The sequence below is a fragment of the Drosophila gunungcola genome, unplaced genomic scaffold (assembly GCF_025200985.1).
Source record: "Drosophila gunungcola strain Sukarami unplaced genomic scaffold, Dgunungcola_SK_2 000071F, whole genome shotgun sequence".
Lineage (NCBI taxonomy): Eukaryota > Metazoa > Arthropoda > Insecta > Diptera > Drosophilidae > Drosophila > Drosophila gunungcola.
Window position 1 is genome coordinate 266,642 of NW_026453234.1, and position 21,838 is coordinate 288,479.

Below are 21,838 nucleotides of genomic sequence, written 5' to 3' on the forward strand. Positions count from 1 at the left end.
GATTTTGTTGATTGATTTATTGACATTTGTTTTTATTGCAATATTAATTTATTGTGTAGTATTTGTTTTCCTTCAGTGCACATTAGGTTTTAGAAGTTTTCACTTTTCACTTATTTTCCATTGATATCAAATCCTCAAAAGTTTTTCTTATTTCCATTTGGGCAAAATACTAGGGTATCAGTTCATTCGATTATTTACTATGGTTACATTTAAAATCTGATTGGTTGTTTCTACATATTTTTGACGGTCTCTTGTTTGTGTTGTGCGCTGTGTGCTGAGATTTGGCGCGTTCTGCTAACAGCATCGCATGGTGACGTAATGGGCCGTCAAACAGGTTGCCCGAAATAACAAAATAACGCCAAAGACAGCAGACTTTTAGCCAGGTTAAGTCAAGTCAGCCCTTCCCACACAAATTAAATTTATTTGGAACACTTTTTTGTATCTTACTTTTAAAGAAGATGGAAAATAAACGCTTAAATAGAGAAATTCAAACCATTTCAAGGTGATATTTTTGTTGTCAACTTAAGTTTCTCTGGCAAAAAAAAAAAAAAAAAAAAAGGAAAACAAGTTGTAGGCGGTGTGCAGGTGACATTTGACACATTTTCCAGCATACATAATGGCTAGTTTTTCCGCTGAGTGTGGGCGAGTGGAGTTCATTGATGGGCGGCTGCCATTCATAGGCTTATAATTACAAAAAATAACAAAATGCTGTAGAACACACCATATGGTGTATACCATGGAAAAAGCAATTTTTCAAAGATCAACAAATTGATCATGCACATGCACCGCGCATTCACAATGACTGGCGACAGTGCCAATATAAATAAATCAGTTAATACTGAGGCCCACAAAATGTAGGCAAGCAATTTGTATTCGTTGTAAGGCAAACTCATTTTTAAACTGAAAGTTGTAAATGAATTTGCATAAAAACTTCCCAAGTTATTTGCATTCAAATGCGAAATTTAGTAGCAACTGACTGTTTTACAAATCGTTTGAAAAGTTTCTTAATATGATAGCTATGTCTTTGTTATTAACTATATTAATTAAGATTATTAAGAGCTCAAGTTCTTGGACAAGGAATAGCTTGGGATTTGTATTTCGAAAGTTTTTGAGAGCAACTTTTGAAAACTTTTCAATTTCATGTTCATTTATTTAAGGTAATTAGTTGCAGTATTTGCTGGAATTGCCGTACAATCTTGCCCAGATGGTTAAGATATGAATACGAAAAAGCACATCAAATTAGTGAAAAATAACACACACCCGATCATTTATCTAAAAATAAATCTAAAAAGTTGGATGCTGTGTGTGCTACGCCCAGCAGAGTCCGTCTATATCTAGGTATATATACACATGTATATATAGACCTGCATGTACAGATCTTTGTATACACTGCACAAAAACGGGGGCAAAACAGCTGAGACGTCAGTACGATTGCTTGGCCTTATTGATTTTTGCTATTTGGGTTTTTCTTATATATATATATGTATTTATTTTGTGAATGCACTTTTCACTGGTGCTTCATCACTTGAAAAAAAAATGTCAAAAACAAATTTCAGCGCGTCGCGTGTTGCGTTTTCATTATCTCTCTTTATTTATTTTGTTGGCAATTAGTGTAGTTCACTTTTATTTTTGTATTATTATTATTTGTTTTTTTTTTGTTGGTTGCTCTACCTCGGCAGCGAACGCAGCGAGATTTAAACCACGACTAGGGAGAGCGATCTAATGGCGCAAAATATGTGTAAGATACATCTTAGAGCAGCCATAGATACATAGACGCCAGATCGCCTACTCAATGGCGACTATGGAGACTCAGGAGAGCGGAAAACAACCTCAACGCTCTCTAACAACCGAACTGATAGCATAAGTTTATTTATTTATTATCTTATGTGCGAGCATCCCACTCAAAAAAAATGTTTAAAGGTGAGTGTTTCGTGTGGGAAGTCTGTAATTTCCGTTAGCAAATGTTTCGAACATTTTAAGTGTCATTTCGGTTGGCATATACGCATGAATGATCAGAGAAAAATAAGCTTTTTTTTGGATCTTAATCAGATTTTAAAAAACATCAGAAAACTTAAGAATTTAATTAAGAATTAAGAAATCTACAAGAAAAATATATAAGTACACTTTCAAAACATTTAATATGTAACGAGTATTTTGAATAGTTTTTTATTCTTTTTAATTTTGATATTGCAATCATTCATATTTTTATTTTTAAAGTATTAATTGGCTCTCCAACAATTATTTTTGAAAAAAGATTTGAAAACTGTTGTGCCCTTGCCCACATATAATTCATTTTCCCTCGAAACTAGAACACTGTACGAAAATAAAGTTCGCTCATTTATCCAGATGGTTTAAATTCGCAATCGCTAGATCTCGTTTCCTATTGTAATCCGACTATTCAAGCACTTTGCCGGCAATCCGAGGCAGAGCTAAATTAACACTGAGCCCTCCGAATTCCGCAGATATTTGCACACAAATAGCTACGTTTTGCTTTTCAATTACCATCGATTGAGTTTGCATACGCGAATGGATTTAGATTTTAAATTGAAATCGAATCCGGCGCCCGTTTAAATATCCGTTTCGTTCGGGAGCGCTCCGCACTCACATCAGCCAAGTTTCGTTTCGCGCGACCGAATGCATCCACTAGATTGCCGCAATCCAATCCAGCAGATACTTTTGCCGCCGAGTGTTGGGCAGTTGTGTATTTCAAAAATACACGTCCGCCAGCGATGCCGGACCGCTTGCGGATTTAAAAGTAAGCGCGAAAATACAAACTGAATTTTTCAAATAAATATAACGAACTTGTTTTAGGAAATGCATCACCACGAATCTAGAATGACTTAGTATTTATTTTTGTCTAAGTTATTTCATTTAAAAAGAAACTGAGAATATTTCACTTAAGTTAATTATTTCAAAAGTACCAAATTGTTCAAAAATAGTAAGGTCTTGAACCTGATTTATATAAAATATTTCAAATTTTACTTTTTGATGCGAAATGTAATTGACTTACTTTATTTTTATTAAATTAAATTTTAGTGACTCTAATTAACTTTTTATTTAAAAGCTGTTGGAACCAAATATTAATGTTTTACTGTTGCAGTACAGAATCGGGTCCGTGTTGGACCGTTTTCAAAATATATTAAGCCGCTCATGTAAGTGCGTGTCGAAAACTTGAATTTTTGTGCCTTACAGTGCAAATAAACGAGACATACATAATAGAAAACTTATATGTTGATCAAAAGAGCAGAAAATTGAAAATCGAATTTATAATTTGTACCACTAATCTGTGCGTTTGATTGTTAAGAAAATTAAAAATAAAAAAAATGCTATTAACAGTATTGAGAAGCGCTGCCAGACTTTCACCCCAAACGGGCGGTTACCAGACAGCCGGCAGATCAACTGTTTTTGTGGTATGTTTTAGGTAGGATGCTTAGACACTAGACCTGGTCACACTGGCAGATTACGCGACCGAAAATAAGTCTGCGTTTTCCGATTAAATTGTCTGGTTTCTTGTGAGGAAATCACCGACTTAGCCAGCCAAAATGATGCACAAGGTGGTCCGGCAGATGGCCCAACTGCGTTTGCAGGCGCCGCCGGGAGCAGTGCTCCTGAAAACGGGTGAATCCTCAAGCGCCATGCTGAGCCACACACAGTCGCCACCTGCCTTCCAAGTGAAATCCCTGCACACGGCAGCTTCGTCCGGATCCGGATTTCTGTGTGCCAAGTGGAACAAGTACAACTACGGACCCCAGAAATGGCTGCAGTACAATAAGACAGTCCATCCGCCGCAGGAAACGGACGAGGAGCCCCGGAAGGCGGTAAGACAATCGCCCACTTGCCTTGCTATTCAAATATAATACTCTACGAAATGCCCTTTCAGTACGTCTGCCATATGCGCAACAATATCAAATACAGTCCGGACAAGATGTGGTACATCGCCGCCTTCGTTCGCGGCATGTCCGTCGACGAGGCCCTGAAGCAACTGAACTTTGTGCTCAAAAAGGGAGCCACCGATGTCAAGGAGACCATTCTGGAGGCCCAGCAAATGGCCGTGGAGCGGCACAATGTGGAGTACAAGAGCAATCTGTGGATAGGTGAGAGTGGGACATCTAGAAGCTCAGTTGCAGCTAAAAACTAGGGATTCTCAGCAAAGGGGAAGGGATTGTTACAAAACTAGCAATTGCAGATTTTCTTAAGCTTTATCCTGCTAAATGCTTTGTGTTACTTTTATCATCTGTCATTGAATTTAAACTATTTTGTTGTTTTCCTAAAAGATTGTACTATTATTTATTAAGTTTAAGTTGCTTGATTATAAAAGGCTTTAGCATCTTGGAGGAAGCAGAAAATAAGCTAAAGCTTTACTTGACTTAGTAACATTTTCGTTTCAATTATTCTATGGAATACTCTTATAAGATTGATTAAATTGAAAAAAAGATTAGAATTAGAAGTAACATTTTTGCACATGTGCAATGTTAAATATTCTCTGAAATTTAAGTTATCTAAGAAATATTAACTTAAAAAAAATACTGCGAGAAGAAAACTTGATCAAACTGCAAAGTTGAACTAAATCTATAACACTTACTTACTAGTTATAGTCACATTTAATTTGATTATTATTTAAGTGATTAACTAAGTGGTATTTTCTTTACCTTACAGCGGAATCCTTTGTGGGGAAGGGACGCGTCTTCAAGGGCGTAAGGCGCCATGGCCGCGGGCGTTTCGGCAAGGTGGAGTACAAGCACTGCCACTATTTTGTGAGACTCGAGGAGGGTGAGCCGCCCCAGCACTACTACCAGGAGCCACAGACGCCGGAGCAGCAGTACGAGCACTGGCTGGAGCAGATGCGCAGCCGGAAGGTCATCAACTCCCTGTAGCCTTTCATATTACCAATCCACACTTTTCCAGTCCTCCTCTGCCATCGCGTCCCTACACATTAGGCATTTTTTGTTTTTAGAAGATTGTTTAATAAAAAAAAAAACAAAAGAAAATATATAATAAGTGGGTAATTAATTTATTTTTGTCTTGAATATTTTAAGGTCTTGCAAAGAACTTTAAATTCATTTAGGTTTACTTACTCTACAGAAAAACTAATTAATTTTGGTATTTTTAATTGAACTTTCTTAGCTTTTTAATCATTGGAAAACATAACACATATTCAAATAATGTGTTTTTAAGATTTGGCAACTGGTAGTTGGTATTTTAGCCTTAATTCCAATTTATATTTGCCAAAAAAAAAGTATTTGGGTTTTTAAGATGTTTGTAGGTTTATAAATAACAGGGTAGACAGGGAATGGGATTCTTATAAAACTTACAGTTTAGAAGAGTATTTTGGAGATTGGCATTTCCGCTCCTGGCGGCAAAAAAGAAAGTTCTTTCTACACAATCATGAACTAAGATAGAAATAAGGAAGGAAGGCTCTTAATTTGTTTTCTTGTAATTTTTAAGTCTTGCTGTAGATTTATTTAACAATTGCTTATGTGAAAAAGTTCACTTCTTGATCGTCTTGAACATATTTCTAATTGAAGAGTTTTCATTTACTTTAACAGAAAAACATTCCGGTGGCAAGAAGAGATGAAAGCTTGATTTCTTTTGGCTTCAAGTGTTTGATATTAAAATGTAAAAAGTATACCTTTGGTATATGGATAGCTTTACATTATGATCCAATGTATATATTTCTAGACTGAAAGATTCATTTCGGTTGGAATCATTATACATTTTACCTCTCTCTATTAATCTATTTGTCAGTGTTTTCCACATTGATTTCGATCTAACCTTCCTTCGCTTTTCCCTTATTATGAGGCTTGCCTTACTCTTGCTCCACTTCCTCTTCATCGTGCAGGGTCTGAGCCAGCAACTCCTCGATGGGATCCTCTTTCAGCGATTGGGTGACCTTCTCCAGGGCCAACGGCTGGCGTTCGCGCACCGCCTCCTCGTCATCCTTGTCCAATTGCAGGCAGGCCAGTTTGGACAGGCGGGAATGTTTGCTGCGCCCGGCATCGCGACGTCGCTTGCGGGGATTGGACTTAAGCAGTTCCTTGACCTTCAGCTGCTTCTTCTCCGTCTTCTTCTTGGTCTTGCCATCTTTGTGATCTCTGAGCAGATGTTTGGACAAGTTCTGGGCACTGCTGAAGCAGCGTCCGCAGTCGATGGCCTGGCACTCGAAACGCCTGCCCGAATGGGCGGTGAGCATGTGCTGGCGGAGATTCCTCAGATACGAGTAGCTTTTGCCGCAACCCTCCTCTGTGCAGGTGAACGCGGAGCATGAGGAGCTCTCCTTCTCCGCCTCCGCCTCCTTGTGCTTGGTCTCGATGTGTCGCTTCAGGTCGCTGGGCTTGTCATAGGCGCAATCGCAGCGCTCGCATTTGTGGCGCTGCCGGCCGTGCAAAGTGTCGCGACAGTGCTTTGTGTACAGAGACCACTTCTCGAACTTCTGGGGGCAGCCGGGGCACTCGTACTGCTTGCAGCTGGCCTCGTGGCTCTGGCACTGCCACTCCTGGTAGAATCCCCGCGAGCACTTGGCACAGCTAAACGGATACTCCTGCGTGTGCTCCCTGATCTCGTGCCGTTTCAGCTTGAGTTTCTGCGAAAACTTGGCGCTGCAATGCGAGCACGGATAGACGCGTGGACTCTCGTGCGTTTCGCGCATGTGACGCGTCATATTGCTGACCGAAATGAACATCTTGCTGCATTCCCCGAGTGAACATTTCACTGTTTTCTTGGCCGCCGCCTCCGGTCGCTCGTGGGTGCTCCTCAAGTGGCGCTTTAAGTGTGTCACTATGGAGTACGTTTTGTCGCAGCCCTCGTACGAACAGGCGTGCTTCTTCTGCAAGGATCATGGATTATTGACCATCTTATCTGCAAAGTTTATGATTTAACTTACAATCCCCGTATGATGATATTCATGGCGGTCCAACTGGTCCAGTCGCTTGAAGGTGGCATCGCATTTTGGCACACCGCAGGTGTATTTGGCCGAACCACCGCTATTGCGACGCTCGTGGCGCTGCTTGAACTCCTCCAGAACGGTTTCCATGTCGCTATCGCTGGCAATTTGTGTTCCAGGCGGCATTTTTGAAATAATTTTGACAAAAATTAGTTTCAAAACAAAATGTGACCTACTGGCCAGTGTTGGGCAAGGCCAAAAGGGTGCTAGTGATGGCACTAGGCACGCTTAGCAAGTGCAGCCACCACACACAGCAGGTACCTATTTTAGGTCTAAAGTGGCGGTATTTGAGCGCTGGCCAGCGCCGGTCACACCAAAACGAAAACGTCGCAAACACAAAGCGCAGAGAAAGAGGGAAAACAGAGAAACGGCGTAAAACAGAGGAGCATCAGTTGGGCAGCAAAGTAAAGAGCAGAAAATCGCTTGGGAAGATTGGAGAAGGAGATTGCTAACAGGATGAACAACGGATTCAGCACCGGCGAGGAGGACAGCCGCGGGCACACGGACCAGACCTGCTGCCTGATCGACGACATGGAGCGGTGTCGCAACCAAGCCGGCTACGCCAGCTACAGCAAGCGCATCCAGAAGACGGTGGCCCAGAAGCGGCTCAAGCTCAGCAGCGATCCGGCGGCGCAGCACATCTATATCTGCGACCACCACAAGGAGCGCATCCAGTCGGTGCGGACCAAGCGGCGCCGCAAGGACAGCGAGGACGACAGCAACGAGACAGACACGGACCTGCACGAGTTCCCCGATCTCTACCAGCTGGGCGTGAGCACGCTGCGTCGCTACAAGCGCCACTTCAAGGTCCAGACGCGGCAGGGCATGAAGCGGGCACAGCTGGCGGATGTGAGTTTACACCACAATATAGCAGTTCTATCTCAACATCTTTGGGATTCCCTTAAGCTACTAAGAATTCTGCAAGCAATTTGCCACTTGAATATAGCATTTAGCGTCAATAGAATCCGAGGGAATACAATCCGAATCACTTCTAAGTTTTTACTTGACCTGTAGTTGATTTAATAATTGTTTTTTGTGCCCTTAACTCATAATGCTGGCGATTATGAGTTTTTACAAGCTTGCAAAAATTTGAAACGTGGAGTTGATTACTCCATTAAAAATACTTCTGAACGATTAATAAGTTAAATGTCTTTAGCAATTTTCCTCAATTTAATGCGATTTTGTTTCTCTTTTGTTTGAGAGAAATAACTTTTAGTGAGTTAAGTCAGCAGATTCCAAGAAAAAACGATGACAAAATGTGTTGGTCTGATTCTATACAGTTTGCGAAGTTTAAAACAAAAACTTATTTATTAGCGTGAAAAGAAATTGCTTTGCTTATATATAAAAGGTCTTGTTTGTTTGCCAAACAATTGTAAATCTTGTAAGCTTGTAACTTCAAAGACTTTTGCATAGTATATACATTTTTCTAGAGAAAACATATGAAATTATAATAATTTAAAACGTTTTTCCTGTCTCAACCCCTTTCGCTTAGACCATTATGAAGCACTTCAAGACAATACCCATCAAGGAAAAGGAGATAATCACGTTCTTCGTCTACATGGTGAAGATGGGCTCGAATAAGCTGGACCAAAAGAACGGCCTTGGCAACGACACCACCTGAAGGCGCGTCGGCGGGCGGAGGGAGGAGGAGGACGTCGATGACGTCTACTCCTTCTAACGCTGGCCAACCGCCAATTAATACTTCTCACATTGTTGCTGCATTTGCTGGACGTCGGCATTGTTCACCCGTGAAAGGAAAAACGAAAATACTGATAGCGAAATTTCCTTCTTATCTCTAATCCCAAATCTACACCACCACTGCCCGAAATCCTTTCCTCGAACTCCCCAGAATAACAACATGTAAAAGAAAACGGCAATGAAAAAAAACGTAAGGAAAAAGGCAACTGGTGCTCCCAAAAAAATAGTTTAGCGCGATAAAAAGTAATCTTAACCTTAAGCAAAAAATTTACAAAACTTATTGTAGCCTTGGTCCGTTGTTAATAGCTCTTTATACACACATTACATTAAATAAACTATGTAAATTTACAAGAGAGTTAACAGAAAGCACACAACACTGAATCAAATAGCAATTCGTATTCGTATTCTTAGGCTTAAAGAAACGGCGACGCGAACGTTGTTCATTTAAGCGCTTGTATTATAAATCAAGTTATGTGGGGAGGGCTAGACAACAATAAACAAAAAAGAAAAAACACCAATCAACCTTTAATGAATCGAAGCACAATTAGTTTACAATAAAAAAAGTACATTAGCCAACACAATATCGCTGTAAATGAGTAAGTGAAATTAATCTGCAATATTAAAACATAAAAATAGTCTCGTTTGCCCAGGCGGGTTGAAAATATATTTAGAGCTCTAGTTTAAGCCTAACTAAGACGAACATCGTTTCCAAACATCAATTGGAATTCCACACTACACGATTTCTGTTAAAGCCTAGACTGATTTTAGCCATACATTTAAGCCTAAATAAAACTTAATAGAAAGCATTTTCACTTAACTACACGACTATCATATCGGCTAGATGACTTGCTTGGCTTCCTCCTCCGAGTCGCTGTGATCTGAAAGAGATTGAGGGCATTGTCAACTGGATTCTGGTATAATTTTTGGTTGCCCACGTACTTTGTCTCTTCGCCAGTTTCTTTTTGTTGGCCTTGCTTTTGCTGTGGTTTGGTTTACCCTTGCCTGCCTTCGACGTGGATGCCTCCGCGGGCATAGGCAGTTCCTGGGAGTCCTCATCCGGGGGCAGCCAACTGCTGGTGTCCATGGCGGTGTCTGTGGGTAGGTAAGCCAGACATGAATATGGCATTTTTTTCAATAGACCCACACACTCCAGAACTTTAGCTCACCTGTCTCCGGTTTGGATGGCTCTACCATTGCCTGAATCTCCTCGACCTCCGGCTTTGAAATGGATTTGTTATCTACCTCAATTTTGTCATTAAGCGACGCCTGCAGTTCCAGCTTTTGCTGGCCCATCAACTTGCTAAAGCTCAGCTTGTATGGCGTTTCTCCTATGAGAGCCGCCAGTCCCTGGATCAATCGACTGCCCTGCAACCGACGCTCTTCGTCCAGCGACAAGGCTTTGCGTATGAAATCTACCAGGGCCTTGGCCCGATTCGCCGCATTGCGGGCACATTGCATAATGGTCCGGACATTCGTTGGTGCAGTGCCTCCGGCATTCAGCGTGCACAACTCTTGGTACGAATTGAAGCTCAGGACAATCACCGAATCGGCGGCGTTCTCCTCGAGCAGCGTGGGATCCACAATTGGCTGGTTGCTGCTCTTGTAAATGCAATAGGTGACACTCACGGGATAGTGGAGGAAGAGCAGGGGAATGAATTCCCGCTCCTTTTCCGTATAAATACGCAGCTCATCGTCCGCAAACGTCACATCGGGTCGACGGAAGTGCATCAACGCAGCCAAGGTGGCTATGGTGCTGGCATCTGTAAAGAACAGAGTGGTTAATAGTTGATAATCATATCAATTATATCTCCCGGGTGAATTTACCATAAAGATTCCCGTCGTGATTGAGCACATTGATGTCCACGCGAATGCACCACACATGCTGCTCGGCAGCCACGCACAAGGACTCCAGGTCGACGCACCTGGAGCTGCGAAAGGTCCTCTCGAGCAGGGAGTTCAAGGTGAGGGATCGCTGCTCATGTGTGGTCTGCACTTCGTCTAAAAAAGCCACGCCGCCGAGGTTCACGTTCAGCTGGAGCTTGCCCTCGTTGGGCCGGGATGTGGTCGGTGCTCCCAGGTCGCAGGACACGTGGGTCAGGACCTTCGTATCGCCCAGGGACACCGCCACGGTGCCCCAATCCTCGCCGAAGGCCAGCTCCACATCGCGACACTCGTTGGAGCGCCGGCCGTCGAAGCGCTGGTTCTGCTTCACCGCCAACTGGACAAAGTTCCGCTCCGGCTTCGATTTGCCCGGTTCAAAAAGGTTGGAGTTCATAAACATCCTGGTTTTTTAAAGGATTTTCTTTGTTTTGGAATCAGATTGGCCGGCTTTTAAAAACGTGCAGACAACTAAGGCGGCGTTGCCACATCGTACAAAAAGTTATCAGCTCTGCAACTGGTTCCCACGGAACTGGAACTACTTTTTTGTTTTAATTTTTTTTTTCGTATGTTCAGTACAAAAATAGTTATTCAAGGTGAAACGGATGATATTTTTTTTTACATGGTTGTCATTTTACATTGTTTATTAACAGTTTTATTTTTGATATAATTTTTTAATTTAAGTCTTGAATCCAGCGATGAAGACTAGACAGCTGTTGTGGCAATGGCTACATCTCCGGTTGGGAGTAATTCTACTCCGGAGTGGTTCACAGCCCTTCTAGCAAATATTTAGGTCAAAAAATTAAATTAATTTTATTTATGAAGTCTTATTGTTATACATGCACATATGTCACACATATTATATCGCAAGAAAATTGCTCACTAGTTCACAAATGAACAAGGAACTAGAATTTCACAGAATTATAGATATAAATATTGAAGAAGGTATATATATGCATATTAGTTGAAATTGGTCCAGATCAACATTAAAGTTAATTTAAATTTTAAAACTTTAATTTTTAGAACTCAGCTTTCCTTACCTTAACTTTTGTAATCGATATTTTTAACTTACGGTCTCTTAGTATATTTTCATACTCCTAAACTCTTGGCTTGTTTTGCTACCATAAATATAGAAAAATACCGTAAAAGTAACATATGAAGGAATTGTCAACCTAGAAATTCGTCATATCAATATTTAAGCTTAATATTTTTAATATATATATATAAGAAATATTTTAAATTTAAAATCTGTGTTTTTATATGATAGATAGCAATTAAGTTGTCAATTTATTTTATTTATTATTTTGTAACTCCGTGAAACGTGACTGGTTCACAAGTTCAAAACTTTCTTCCGCACCTATTGAAATTTGAAGTGCAATATTTTTATAATAACTTGTCCTTTGCAATTTAATTTCTTCATTTTTAAATTAAGCATTGCTAGGCAGGCAACATCTTACTTTTTAAGAACCCTTCTTTCGTGACTGGTTCATCAGCTCAGAACTTGTTACCGAAAATCGAACTAGAATGCAAGCGTTCGTTTGACAGTTCGCGGTCATCTGGCATCGCTGTCGCTGAGTGTGAGTTCTTTTTTGTGCTGGTTTACAACATAAAAGTGCTGCTCGTTCATCGTGAGGAGAACAAATAAATTAAAATCATTTACAACCGGGCGGCCGGAGGAGCTCTCGGCTTAAAAGAACGGTCAAAACGGCGGATTACCAACTGATTTGCTGGTGATTCCAAAAGCAAAACCAAGAGTGGTCCAAAGTGCGTGTGTGTTGGTGCGATTCGCGTGTGTGCCAGTGTGTGTGCGTGTGTCGTCGTAGCAGCAGCAGCAGAAGAAGCAGCAGCAGAAAAGGAGGAGCAGAAGAAGAAGACCGTAGTCCAGGCATTTGCCGGAACGGGAAAGAACCCGTAACTTGGAGCACCTCGATTGCAGGATAGAGAGAGAGTGCGTCGCAGGAGAGAAATGCAACAACAACCAGAGTCGGGCGGTGAGGAGAGCTGGCTGGAGGAGCAGTGTCACCGCGAAATCCACGGTCAGCACGACGAGTTCGAACGGGAATATGTGCGTCAGCGGGACAACAACCTGAGCACCGTTTGGGGAGCATTCCAGGATTCGGCCACCGCCGTTGCCCAGCTGTACAGAGGTGAGATCCCGTTATCCCTTCCAAGGGCGTAGGCTTCTATGCTTTTTTTTTGTTAGTGTTCTTTGTGTTTCCATTCTATCCGTGTGTCTGCCTGTCTATTTGTGTGTGTGAGTATGTGTGTGCAGTCTCTCTTCAAAAATAGTTTTGGGCGAGGTATAAATAGAACAGCAAGAGGAAGAGCAAGAAGAAGAGGCAGCAGCCCGGCTTTCACGGAAATGCAACTCCCCTTCTCGCTCTTTCCCTATACTACGCATTATCAAAATGCAGAAAGGGCTCTAGTGTTGTTGTTTTGGTTTGGAAAGGGGGGGGAGACGCAATAGAACAAACAGGGAGCAAAAGAGAGAGAGGACTAGCAAAGAGTGAGATGGCGAGAGTGGCAAGTGCAATGGCAATGGAATAGGGAGAGAAGGGCAGAGCGTCGCCTTAAAGAATTTTTATTCCCCTAATTTGTTGTTGTTGCCTGTTTGTTGTTGTTGATATCATTAATCAACATGTGCGTGCAGACTCATCTATGTGTGTGTGTGTGGGTCGAACAGCTGTTTTGCTTTCATCATTGTTTCGGATGGCGAAAAAAAGGGGAAATAAGTGAAAGATTAATCTCGCTCGCTCTTTGCTTTACCATTGTTGTTTTTATTTCACTCACAACAACTTTTTCGAGAGCCTATCGTCATCCCTCTTGCACCGCTGTCTTCCTCTACCTCCGGATCGATAAGGGTTTTTCTTTCTCTCGTCCGTTTTCGTCCTTTCGTGCAGCAGGTGTGCAAGGAGCAGGGGCAATAGAAAGAGATTAAGAGAAAGAAGACGATCGACAGGTCGGGCATGTTTCTTTTTACTGTTCCACCTAAAAATTGCTTTTGCAAGGATCTTAGTTCCGTAATTTTCCCATTTCTCTTCGTAGCAAATGGTTAAGCCAGGGATGAGTTTTTTAAATGGTATACCCACCAAAATGTCGCAATTAATATTATTTCGTTTGCCTTTGCAAAACTGAAATTTTCATTACCCATTCAAATATTGCGTTAGATTCGAAATAATTGTTTTATAAAATATGGTATTCAATTTCATATTCAAAATTTTGTATCGTTGCCGATATTGGATAAACATGATTTTCCAAGTCAAAATCTGGAAACCATAAAAAAAAAATGTAATTTTAAATTTCTGTAAATCACCCATAAAAAAAGAACAGTATATATTAGGAAAGGGTAATTAAGGGTATTTAAATATTGAGATAATTTTAATTATTGCATTTAAAAATTTTTAAGTTTATGATTAAATACGTTTTTCCGTTAAAAGAAAATTGTTATTTTTTTCGGATTAAAAAATCTCGGTAATTATAATATCTAGATTTGCCTAATGCGGTATAACAACACACCTAGGAATCAATCATACACGTAGCATCAAATGCATCAAAACTTTTAGCCATTCTTAACACAATTAGGAACCTATTTATTTATGCGTTTAATTATTTCTTGCAGAGCGCTCATCGAACACATTTCCCTCAGACACAGGCGCCCTTTGGCTGCCCTTCCAGACCGCAGCTGGCACTGTGACAACACTCTACAAAGGTGCGTTCAAATAGTCCTTTTAATATAAGCATGCATCACTAATGTACATCCTCCGATCGCTCCCAGAATCATGTGATGGTCTCAAACGCACCAGCGACGCTGCCATTCAGTGCGGCTACCAAAGACGCACACGCGAATTGGCCGATTGGGCGCGCAGCAAAAAACGCCGGATGATACGGCGCGAGGATCTGTTGGCCTATCTGGCCGGAAAGCCCCTACCGCCATCCAACTCAAATCCACATTCCAATCGTCGGTGAGTCCCCGTAGTAATTTTTCCCGAACAACCCCCATTAAAATGGATTCTATCTCTTTGTTCTCCGCAGCTCACCGAAGCCAGAGCATCACCACCAGAGCGGTAGCGGTGGCTCTGGCCTGGGATTTCACAGCTCGGGACTGGGCTTGTCCGGTGGTCCGCCCACAGTCGCCGGCGGACATCTGTTGTCCACCGGAGCAGCTGGCGGCCGGCAAGAGGGAACGGGCGGTGCCCCCGGCGGCGGTATCGGCGATGATTTGCACACCTTTAAGGAGGCCTTGGTTCTGCGTCCACGGTTAGTCGGACAGTTTTCCAGGCATCCCATCCTTAATATCCTTATTGAAATCTACTGAGAGGAATATAATTTTTCTTGATGGCAAATTTTTTCTTTTGCATTATAAAATGCATTTAAGACAAAAAACTTTAGTTTAGCATTCGCATCAGGAAACATTTAAATACCTTTTTAAGCAACAGCATTGAAAACTAGTTTCATCAATCTTACCAAAATGTTAATGCTTACATATATGGATAACCAATAGTACAAAAGTAATACAATAAGTTGTACAACAATGGAAAAAAGCGAATTCAAGTAGAGGTTTTTTTGAAAGTCTTTCAATTTTATTGAGGCGATATTTTTAACTTGAGTTTATTAATTCACAACTTCATTGCTAACTTAAAATTGAATTAAGTCCGAATTTTAAGCAAAAGTCAAATTTGAACACGACCTTGTGCATTCCATTCAATGTTTATAACTATCAGATCGGCAGAATCGTGGTAGAATCCTTCATGGCAATAACATTTATTATTTTAAGTTTTTTTTACACTCACAAATGCTTGTCAAATGTTAAAAAAAGGACCTAGGTATCGTCAGCTGTCTATTCAAGCATATCCTAAACATATTTACTAATGCAGTTTTTGTATATTTCAGTGGCCCGGAACTATTTGCATTTGTTGCCAACGAAATAGCACGCCATTGCAAGCGTCCCGGCAGTCCCATAGACGACAAAATGGACATTTGCCACTACAGTAGTAAACGCCAGCGCTTTATGTAATCCAACACCAATCGCAGTCCCAGCCCAAAGCTAAGCTCCCCCGGTCATCAAAACACAAACCCTACTCTACCTTTTGGTATCAAAAAAGAAGACAATGCGCGGAAATTGAAAGAACGGCCTATTGGAAGTATAAATTATAAGAACCATAAAGTGTAAATTTATATTTAGTTTTTCGGCATGATATTTGCCTACCATTTATTATAGAAATATTTTTTTTTTTATAAAAAATTCCTTTCCTCCCACTCCTTGCACCGACATACAGCAAATGTACGTAAAACACACAAAAATCACACATATATAAGGTTAAGTTATGTTTTAGTTGATAGCACTTAAGTGAAAAGTCATGCTGATAGTGATGACAGCAATAGATGTTTATGTTGATAAAGATAATGCCAATATAAGGCATTATTACACAAACTGTTGATCATTGTCATCATGCATTACAAGAAACGGAGAGAGGAGTTTAGGAGTACGATATCTGTTATATGCCAGCTGTGCGTCTGAATTAAAATTAAGCGAAACAGTAAAAGTGAAAGCTATTGTAAAATGAATAACCCTTGTTTGGCGTTATGCAAACCACAAATGAAGCTGTGTAAATAACAAAACTAAGAGACACCACAAGTAAACCGAGACAGAAATATAATGTTACATATATATACTATTTATATATGCTACTGTATACCGCCTATCCCGCCTCATTTATCCCAATTTCCGAATTCCAATACAGCTCAAGATGCTATGCATATGTGGTGTCTTCCCCCCGAAACAGAAAACAAAACTCCACCTAACAAAGTCTAAACTAAAACAATGAAAATATACCCGTAACTGATGGAGGAAGGAGAAAGCGGAAAAATAAAACGATGATCTACATGTTGCTATTGATTGGCTCGATGTCTGGTAAATAAATTCCTTTAAAGATGATCTTCGGAACAGATCCAAGTATGACTAGAGAAGTCGAGCCTGTCAAAGCAATGGTCAGATCGGGTCAAAAAGGTCGCTAATACCCAAACAAAAACCATGATACATAATCTGTGGTGATTGTAACTTCAAGCTAGCCAGGTTATACCATATACACAACATCTATTTATACATATAGCTATGTATATGAATAGCATACGATGATGTAATATTGATCCATGTAGTTCGGCATACCTATGTAATAATGAACAATCCAAAAGCAGCAAATTACTAAAGCGAAATGTAGAAGAAGCTGGAAGCTGGCTAAATTAATTGTATATCGACGCGAAGTCTAGCGGCAGTCGAAAGTCGGAAATCGAAGTCCTATGAAAATAATGCGTTGTAATTATATGTACTAAAACCTAAAGAATTATTTAAAAAAAAAATCAATAAGAAAATCTAAAAAAAAAACATCATTAAAAAGAAACAACCTACAAAAAAACCGAATGCAAAATTGTAAGTTAAATAAAACATATGAAAAAAAAGAAAAATCAATGAAAAATTTGGTTTTTATTTAGAAAGGGGAAGTTAATATTAATATTAATATTAAATATCATGCTTTCTGCATTGATATAAAAAGACTCAATTTCCATGCGATCTTTAACTAAATATTTAAAATATTTGCAATTTTTAGACTAAAAGTTAATAAATCTACTGAACAATTTCAGCCAAAATCTACACGCAGACCAATATTATTAAGATAAAGCTTAGTTTTTTTCAACGTCCAATCCACTTTTACCAATGAAATAAATAGGCTAATCAAATTTACATCGAAATTCATTGCTATTTTTATTTCGTATTTCATTAATATTAATTACATTTTGTATATATCTTATGTGTGTGTATATATATATATATATATATATATATAATTTTATTTCCATATAATTTATGTTTCGTTTTGTTGATTTTGCTGACTGCTCAAAGCTGGCAAATATGTTCGTTTCGAAGGTTATCTCAAGTGAGCTACGGAAATAAAACGGGAGCCGCAAAGTAAAAATACCTGTCTAGCAGCTCTGTGGTTTCCACCGTTAACGCAAATCTATGGAAACAGCACGTTTCACATCTATAAGGCAGGTCTTAAATGTGAAAAATAGGAATCCATACTGTCGAAGGGTTTTTTTTTATATTGAAAAGAATATATTTGAACACACTTTGTTTTAAACACCGATTTTAAAATGTCGATATAAGAACGGAAAATAATTGATCTTTCCCTTTGCATATGATTAAAAATTACCCACAACATAAAATATAACAAGTCAGATTTAAAACATTACGAAGCCCGCTGTCTCCACTAGATTAGTGCTGGGGTTTCACATAGATATACAGTAGATAAAGCGATGAAAGTGTGTGCCAGATGCAGCTGTAATTATAAACATTTATTGAACAAATAGAACTCGTTATTTTATTTTTTTAGATTTTCGATTTTTGATCATCTTTCAACAGCAAAAGATACAAGAGGCCGGAACACAGTGTTTCGTCTAGTCGCAGGATATTGATTTGGGGTGGGAAATCGATTTCTAAAACAACAATTCAGAGTTAGCAAGATTTCCTTCTATACAATTATGTGGTTTATTAAATACATATGGATATTTCTTCATATTGTATATTATATATAATTCATTTGATTTACTTAATTGCTATGCATGTGTGTGCCACTTTTAAACAAAAAAATTTATAAATATTGCCTTGTTCTCGATTGCGTTTCTTTCAAATTTGGTGAAATCGAATTAAATGAAATTTGAAAACATTAGTATCGATATTATCGATTATGGATTATCAATAGTCAATTGTGGGTGTTTTGGAGTTTCTTTTTTTAACCATTGAATCATTTAATTTCCAAATGAGGCGCGCGTATTAACATAGTAATCGGATAACAAATATCAATCAATGGCAAAGCGTTTTTAACTTTCTGAATTCTATTAAATTAATTTCAATTTCACACAATTTGATTGATGTCAAAAACGGCAACAGGATGATAGATCTGTATAATTGGTTTTATTCCATATAAGGTAGGTTGAAACAAGTTGATCAGGGAGAATTTAGTAGAGTAGAGTTAACAATAAATTAGATTGGTATGTAATGCGTCCTATCTCTCATCTGCGGAATGTCCTTTTACGTGTGTGTATGCTGTGTGTAAGTACTCAAACTTTGAATATTTCACTTTAGTTTAGTGTTTGCAGTGTTCGTGTTCGTGTATAACTTGATTTAAACTTAATTTGCATTTTTAGTTGCATTATCTCGACGTTAACAAATTACATTTTAGAATAATTTCCATACAAATTATTGTTATCATCATTTATACAATTAACAACCAGGCTAAATAGTTTGCTACAAATCCCCACTCACTGAGAACTCGGCCCGCTTTCACCTTTCACCTCGAATTAGAGCGAGAGGCAAAGAGAGGACGAGTGGTGGGCGGGGAAACTAATACAAAATTTCAATTTAATTAAAAAACTTTAACTTTAACGCGTGACGCCTTTGCTGAATGTTCTGTTCAATCTTTTGGTCGTATTCAAAACGAAAATAATTCGAATAACTTGCTTGAAAGAGGTAATTAAAAAAAAACATCTGTAGAATCTTAAAACATAAAGTTTGGGGGGTAGAAGCGCAGCAGCAGCAGGAACAGGAGGATGTTTATCTAGAACTGCACCCAGTTGGCGTTGGCCGAGTTCTGTTGTCCTTGGTTGCCACTGCAAAAAAGGATTAATTTTAATTTTTTTATTATAATATAAAAGTTCTTTTTAATTATTTTATAATTTGTAAATAAACGTCGTTAGTAAAAATACATTTCTATATTCTACTCACCCGGCGGATGCGTAGTCGGTCCATTCGGATCCTCCAGCGGCGGGTCTGTGGGCGGGCGAGACGCCGGGACTTTGCCGTACCGTCGTGGCTGCGGCGGCGGCCGGTGGTGGAGCGATCTTGCCGAGGCCACCCGGCGGCGGTGGCAGAACGCCCGAGGAGCCCTTGTTCTTGCCAGTGCGCGAGGGTCCATCGGAGCCATCCTTTTTCTGAAATGTAAAAGAGTACAAAAGTCTATTTTAAGTCCAAACATAAATCAGAGCGATTTCCATTGAATAAGTTAAGATTAGATAGATTACAAGTCAGCCGAACGTTGTCTTATCTTATCAGTTTTACTTCAAATGAAATAAAAAAAAAACATCAAATTGTAAGCCACAAGATCATCCCATTTCTGCAGTTCTAAAAAGCTGATTTAACAAAATGCGAGGTATGCGAAAAGCTGATTTAACAAAAAGCGAGGTATGCGAAAAAGACAGATGGCTCTTAAAATGAGAGATTGGATTGCAAAGAGATAGACGACTCCGTTGAACTAATTATGTCCAACAATGAAACTTATTTACTTTAAACATTCACATGAGTAAGATGTAATAACATTTTGAGATTCCGATTGCTAGGTATAAGACTTTAAAAGCAGTTTTAAAATCAGTTATATATTCTAACAATTTTAAGATGAAATTGTGTTGCCAACCATTCGGAAACTATGAGCTTAAAAAAATTCAATTTATAGGGGGTCGCCTGTATATTTTCAAATTAAATTAAAAGCAGTTTGAACCATGTTTGTAACCAGAAAAAACTGATTTCTATAAAAAAAATTGTATGTCGCAATTTGTCGAAAAACAACACTTAGTAATTTTCAGGAAAAATAAATAGTTTATAAACTGATTTTATAAGCTAGCTTAGCCCACCGTTATCCTCATGTTGATCTTGATGGTCTCGCCCTCCTTAAATCCCAGATCCAGCTCCTGCTTGGGCTCCGTTTTCTCCTTTTCGATCTGCTCCTGGTTCTTCACCCACTTAAAGTGATCCTGCAGCGCCACATTCAGATCGAACGAGTCCGACCGATCCCCGAATCCCAGGCCAAGGAACGCCGATCTTCCATTATCGTCCTGTACCCGAATGACGAAGTACCGCGAGCTGTCCGATACCGCCTCGATGGCCACGCCGGGATATGTGTCGATGGGGCAGTTGGCGAACAGGGCGCCACTGGTCTTGTCCTCCAGCTTCAGGACGACGGTGGTGCCCTTGGCCACCAATCGCATCCTGCCCGTCCATGTTGGCTCCTTTAGATTCCAGTCTGCTGCCCTGTAAATTTTAAAAAATGACAGTATATCCATTAAAAAAATATTATTATGCTAATTACTTTCATAACGTGGGTCAAAAAATATTATAGAAAGTGAAAGAAATGTGCCTTATCTGTTTGTCAGAAGGCAAACAATAATATTATTTATGAAGTTATCTGGTCGAAATTCCATTTTGCGGCTCGCAGCATTTGATTCGGAAAAGCAGATTTAAGGTTCACTTGGGTGAATAATAATAATAAACTGAATCTAATCTTGAAATGGGTGAAGCCAATTTAAATACATTTTAGTGTAACGATGATATTGAGAATCTGATAATACAAACAAATTACTCTACATTGCTAAAGACGCTGTAGAAATAATCGGTTTTTAGTCGAATATATTATACTGAAAGATATATGCAATATATTATAATATAATCAACTGGTAGAATGTGGTTCTTATAAATTATTTCTCCAGACTGGGGTTTACAAGGGTTTTAGAGGAATTTACTTCTATTTATACTCCCAATATTTGAGATATTTCGTTAATTTATGTTATTTGCTCACCTGAGCGCACTTAACTGTGAAATAAACAACAACAAAAGGAAAACAAAGAGAGCAGAAATAGCAACAATTACACACACGCAGGCAGAGCTTTTTCTTTTTCACTTTTTTTTTTTTTTGGATACGTGTAAGTGAAAATGTTCAACAACATTAATTGCATGGCAAAGAAAATCAATTGGAATTGAACTTCAGTGAAACAACAACAACAACAACAGCAGGGGTGCTTTAACCTTGACTAAAACACATAATTAATGCATTCTCACGCCCCCAAACAAACACACACGATATATGCATAATTATATATATATATGTACGCACACGAGTGCAATGCGGGGGCGTCCAAATGCACGAAAAACTTTCAATTTTTGGACCAAAAGAAAGGGGCGAAAAAAAGTAGTCACCTTTTTTTCGTTCCGATTTGGGAACTCACCTATAGCCTCGATTGCTCGCGCGCGGCGGTATTTTGTAGATAAACACCTCCGGCTTCACGATCAGCACACTTTCGTATTCCATATTTTTCAAAATTCAACTATTTTTGATTTTGTTTATTATCTGATTTTTGCCAAGTGTTTTTTTTAAGCTTTTTAGCCAGTGTGACCGCCGCGCGACAGCTGGATTATACCGTGTTGACCGTCAAAAATATACTTAAATTTACTTTTCTAAAACTGACCTAAAAAATATTTCTTTCTGGACAATTTAAAAT

At 39.3% G+C, this 21,838-nt stretch overlaps 7 protein-coding genes across 11 annotated transcripts in view; 3 read left to right on the forward strand and 4 right to left on the reverse strand.

Annotated features, from left to right (window-relative positions):
• Nucleotides 1-2,661, reverse strand: part of LOC128264454 (integrin alpha-PS2) — a 37,155-nt gene extending 34,494 nt beyond the window's left edge. For 2 of the 3 annotated variants that reach the window (XM_052999920.1, XM_052999918.1), the window contains exon 1: nucleotides 2,503-2,661. The gene's annotated coding sequence lies outside the window, so the exon portion shown is untranslated. Of the gene's footprint in view, nucleotides 1-1,671; nucleotides 1,995-2,502 lie in introns of those variants that run through there. The other variant, XM_052999919.1, reaches the window with a different exon arrangement.
• A 760-nt stretch (nucleotides 2,662-3,421) lies between these two features.
• On the forward strand, nucleotides 3,422-4,998 carry LOC128264482 (39S ribosomal protein L22, mitochondrial). The gene is made up of 3 exons (XM_052999977.1): nucleotides 3,422-3,818; nucleotides 3,881-4,094; nucleotides 4,657-4,998. The coding sequence occupies exons 1-3, from the start codon at nucleotides 3,543-3,545 to the stop codon at nucleotides 4,872-4,874; spliced, it is 708 nt and encodes a 235-aa protein (XP_052855937.1). The 5' UTR covers nucleotides 3,422-3,542; the 3' UTR covers nucleotides 4,875-4,998.
• LOC128264472 (zinc finger protein 774) lies at nucleotides 4,783-7,146 on the reverse strand. 3 transcript variants are annotated; one of them, XM_052999956.1, is made up of 3 exons: nucleotides 6,881-7,146; nucleotides 5,811-6,823; nucleotides 4,783-4,926 (listed from the first exon to the last, which is right to left on the reverse strand). In XM_052999956.1, exons 1-3 carry the CDS (start codon nucleotides 7,064-7,066, stop codon nucleotides 4,884-4,886), a joined length of 1,242 nt encoding a protein of 413 aa, XP_052855916.1. In that variant the 5' UTR covers nucleotides 7,067-7,146; the 3' UTR covers nucleotides 4,783-4,883. The 3 variants fall into 3 exon arrangements, with proteins under 3 accessions (XP_052855916.1, XP_052855919.1, XP_052855918.1); XM_052999959.1 differs by having other exon boundaries at nucleotides 5,806-6,823; XM_052999958.1 differs by lacking the exon at nucleotides 4,783-4,926 and having other exon boundaries at nucleotides 4,989-6,823.
• A 101-nt stretch (nucleotides 7,147-7,247) lies between these two features.
• LOC128264484 (histone deacetylase complex subunit SAP30 homolog) lies at nucleotides 7,248-8,993 on the forward strand. Its single transcript, XM_052999980.1, has 2 exons — nucleotides 7,248-7,789; nucleotides 8,433-8,993. The coding sequence occupies exons 1-2, from the start codon at nucleotides 7,397-7,399 to the stop codon at nucleotides 8,559-8,561; spliced, it is 522 nt and encodes a 173-aa protein (XP_052855940.1). The 5' UTR covers nucleotides 7,248-7,396; the 3' UTR covers nucleotides 8,562-8,993.
• A 281-nt stretch (nucleotides 8,994-9,274) lies between these two features.
• On the reverse strand, nucleotides 9,275-11,033 carry LOC128264471 (exosome complex component RRP45). Its single transcript, XM_052999955.1, has 4 exons — nucleotides 10,463-11,033; nucleotides 9,805-10,398; nucleotides 9,578-9,730; nucleotides 9,275-9,516 (listed from the first exon to the last, which is right to left on the reverse strand). The coding sequence occupies exons 1-4, from the start codon at nucleotides 10,917-10,919 to the stop codon at nucleotides 9,476-9,478; spliced, it is 1,245 nt and encodes a 414-aa protein (XP_052855915.1). The 5' UTR covers nucleotides 10,920-11,033; the 3' UTR covers nucleotides 9,275-9,475.
• A 917-nt stretch (nucleotides 11,034-11,950) lies between these two features.
• Nucleotides 11,951-16,917, forward strand: LOC128264477 (HUWE1-associated protein modifying stress responses). The gene is made up of 5 exons (XM_052999968.1): nucleotides 11,951-12,663; nucleotides 14,136-14,225; nucleotides 14,292-14,478; nucleotides 14,549-14,773; nucleotides 15,407-16,917. The coding sequence occupies exons 1-5, from the start codon at nucleotides 12,483-12,485 to the stop codon at nucleotides 15,528-15,530; spliced, it is 807 nt and encodes a 268-aa protein (XP_052855928.1). The 5' UTR covers nucleotides 11,951-12,482; the 3' UTR covers nucleotides 15,531-16,917.
• A 739-nt stretch (nucleotides 16,918-17,656) lies between these two features.
• LOC128264480 (NECAP-like protein CG9132) lies at nucleotides 17,657-21,754 on the reverse strand. The gene is made up of 4 exons (XM_052999974.1): nucleotides 21,566-21,754; nucleotides 20,198-20,594; nucleotides 19,296-19,501; nucleotides 17,657-19,180 (listed from the first exon to the last, which is right to left on the reverse strand). The coding sequence occupies exons 1-4, from the start codon at nucleotides 21,646-21,648 to the stop codon at nucleotides 19,129-19,131; spliced, it is 738 nt and encodes a 245-aa protein (XP_052855934.1). The 5' UTR covers nucleotides 21,649-21,754; the 3' UTR covers nucleotides 17,657-19,128.
• Between the last annotated feature and the right edge of the window lie 84 nt (nucleotides 21,755-21,838).